Source organism: Antrostomus carolinensis, unplaced genomic scaffold (genome assembly GCF_000700745.2).
Source record: "Antrostomus carolinensis isolate BGI_N321 unplaced genomic scaffold, ASM70074v2 scaffold22903, whole genome shotgun sequence".
Taxonomy (NCBI): Eukaryota; Metazoa; Chordata; class Aves; order Caprimulgiformes; family Caprimulgidae; genus Antrostomus; species Antrostomus carolinensis.
In genome coordinates, this window is record NW_010307586.1 from 3749 (window position 1) to 4062 (window position 314).

Genomic DNA, 314 nt, shown 5'->3' on the forward strand with positions numbered 1-314 from the left:
TTTAAAAATCACCCAAGTGGGTGAAGCCATCAGCAAATTGGGCTAGCAGCTCTGCTTCCATACTAGCCACCCTCTTGATATATAAACTTACTCCTCTATCTCAGGAGAAACCACCAGGTGTCACAGGCAGTGAAATACAGAACCCAATTTACCACATAAAAGTCTCACCTGTAGAGTCTGAACCTGGTCTGGCCAGAGCCCTGGAACAGCATCGGAACTGGAGGGAAACACAGACAATTAACTGCTAGAATTGGGTACATCCACACTAACCTGCAGAAAAGAACAGCTGGTTTATGACAAACAATCTTAGATTA

The 314-nt window shown here is 44.3% G+C and overlaps 1 protein-coding gene across 1 annotated transcript in view; it reads right to left on the bottom strand.

Moving 5' to 3' along the window:
- Positions 1-217, bottom strand: part of LOC104523038 (ATP synthase F(0) complex subunit C1, mitochondrial) — a gene marked incomplete at its 5' end in the record, with an annotated part of 1739 nt that extends 1522 nt beyond the window's left edge. Inside the window, one exon of the mRNA XM_010165491.1 lies at positions 169-217. Coding sequence (XP_010163793.1) covers positions 169-217 — 49 coding nt within the window. The remainder of the gene's footprint in view (positions 1-168) is intronic.
- Positions 218-314: the final 97 nt, after the last annotated feature.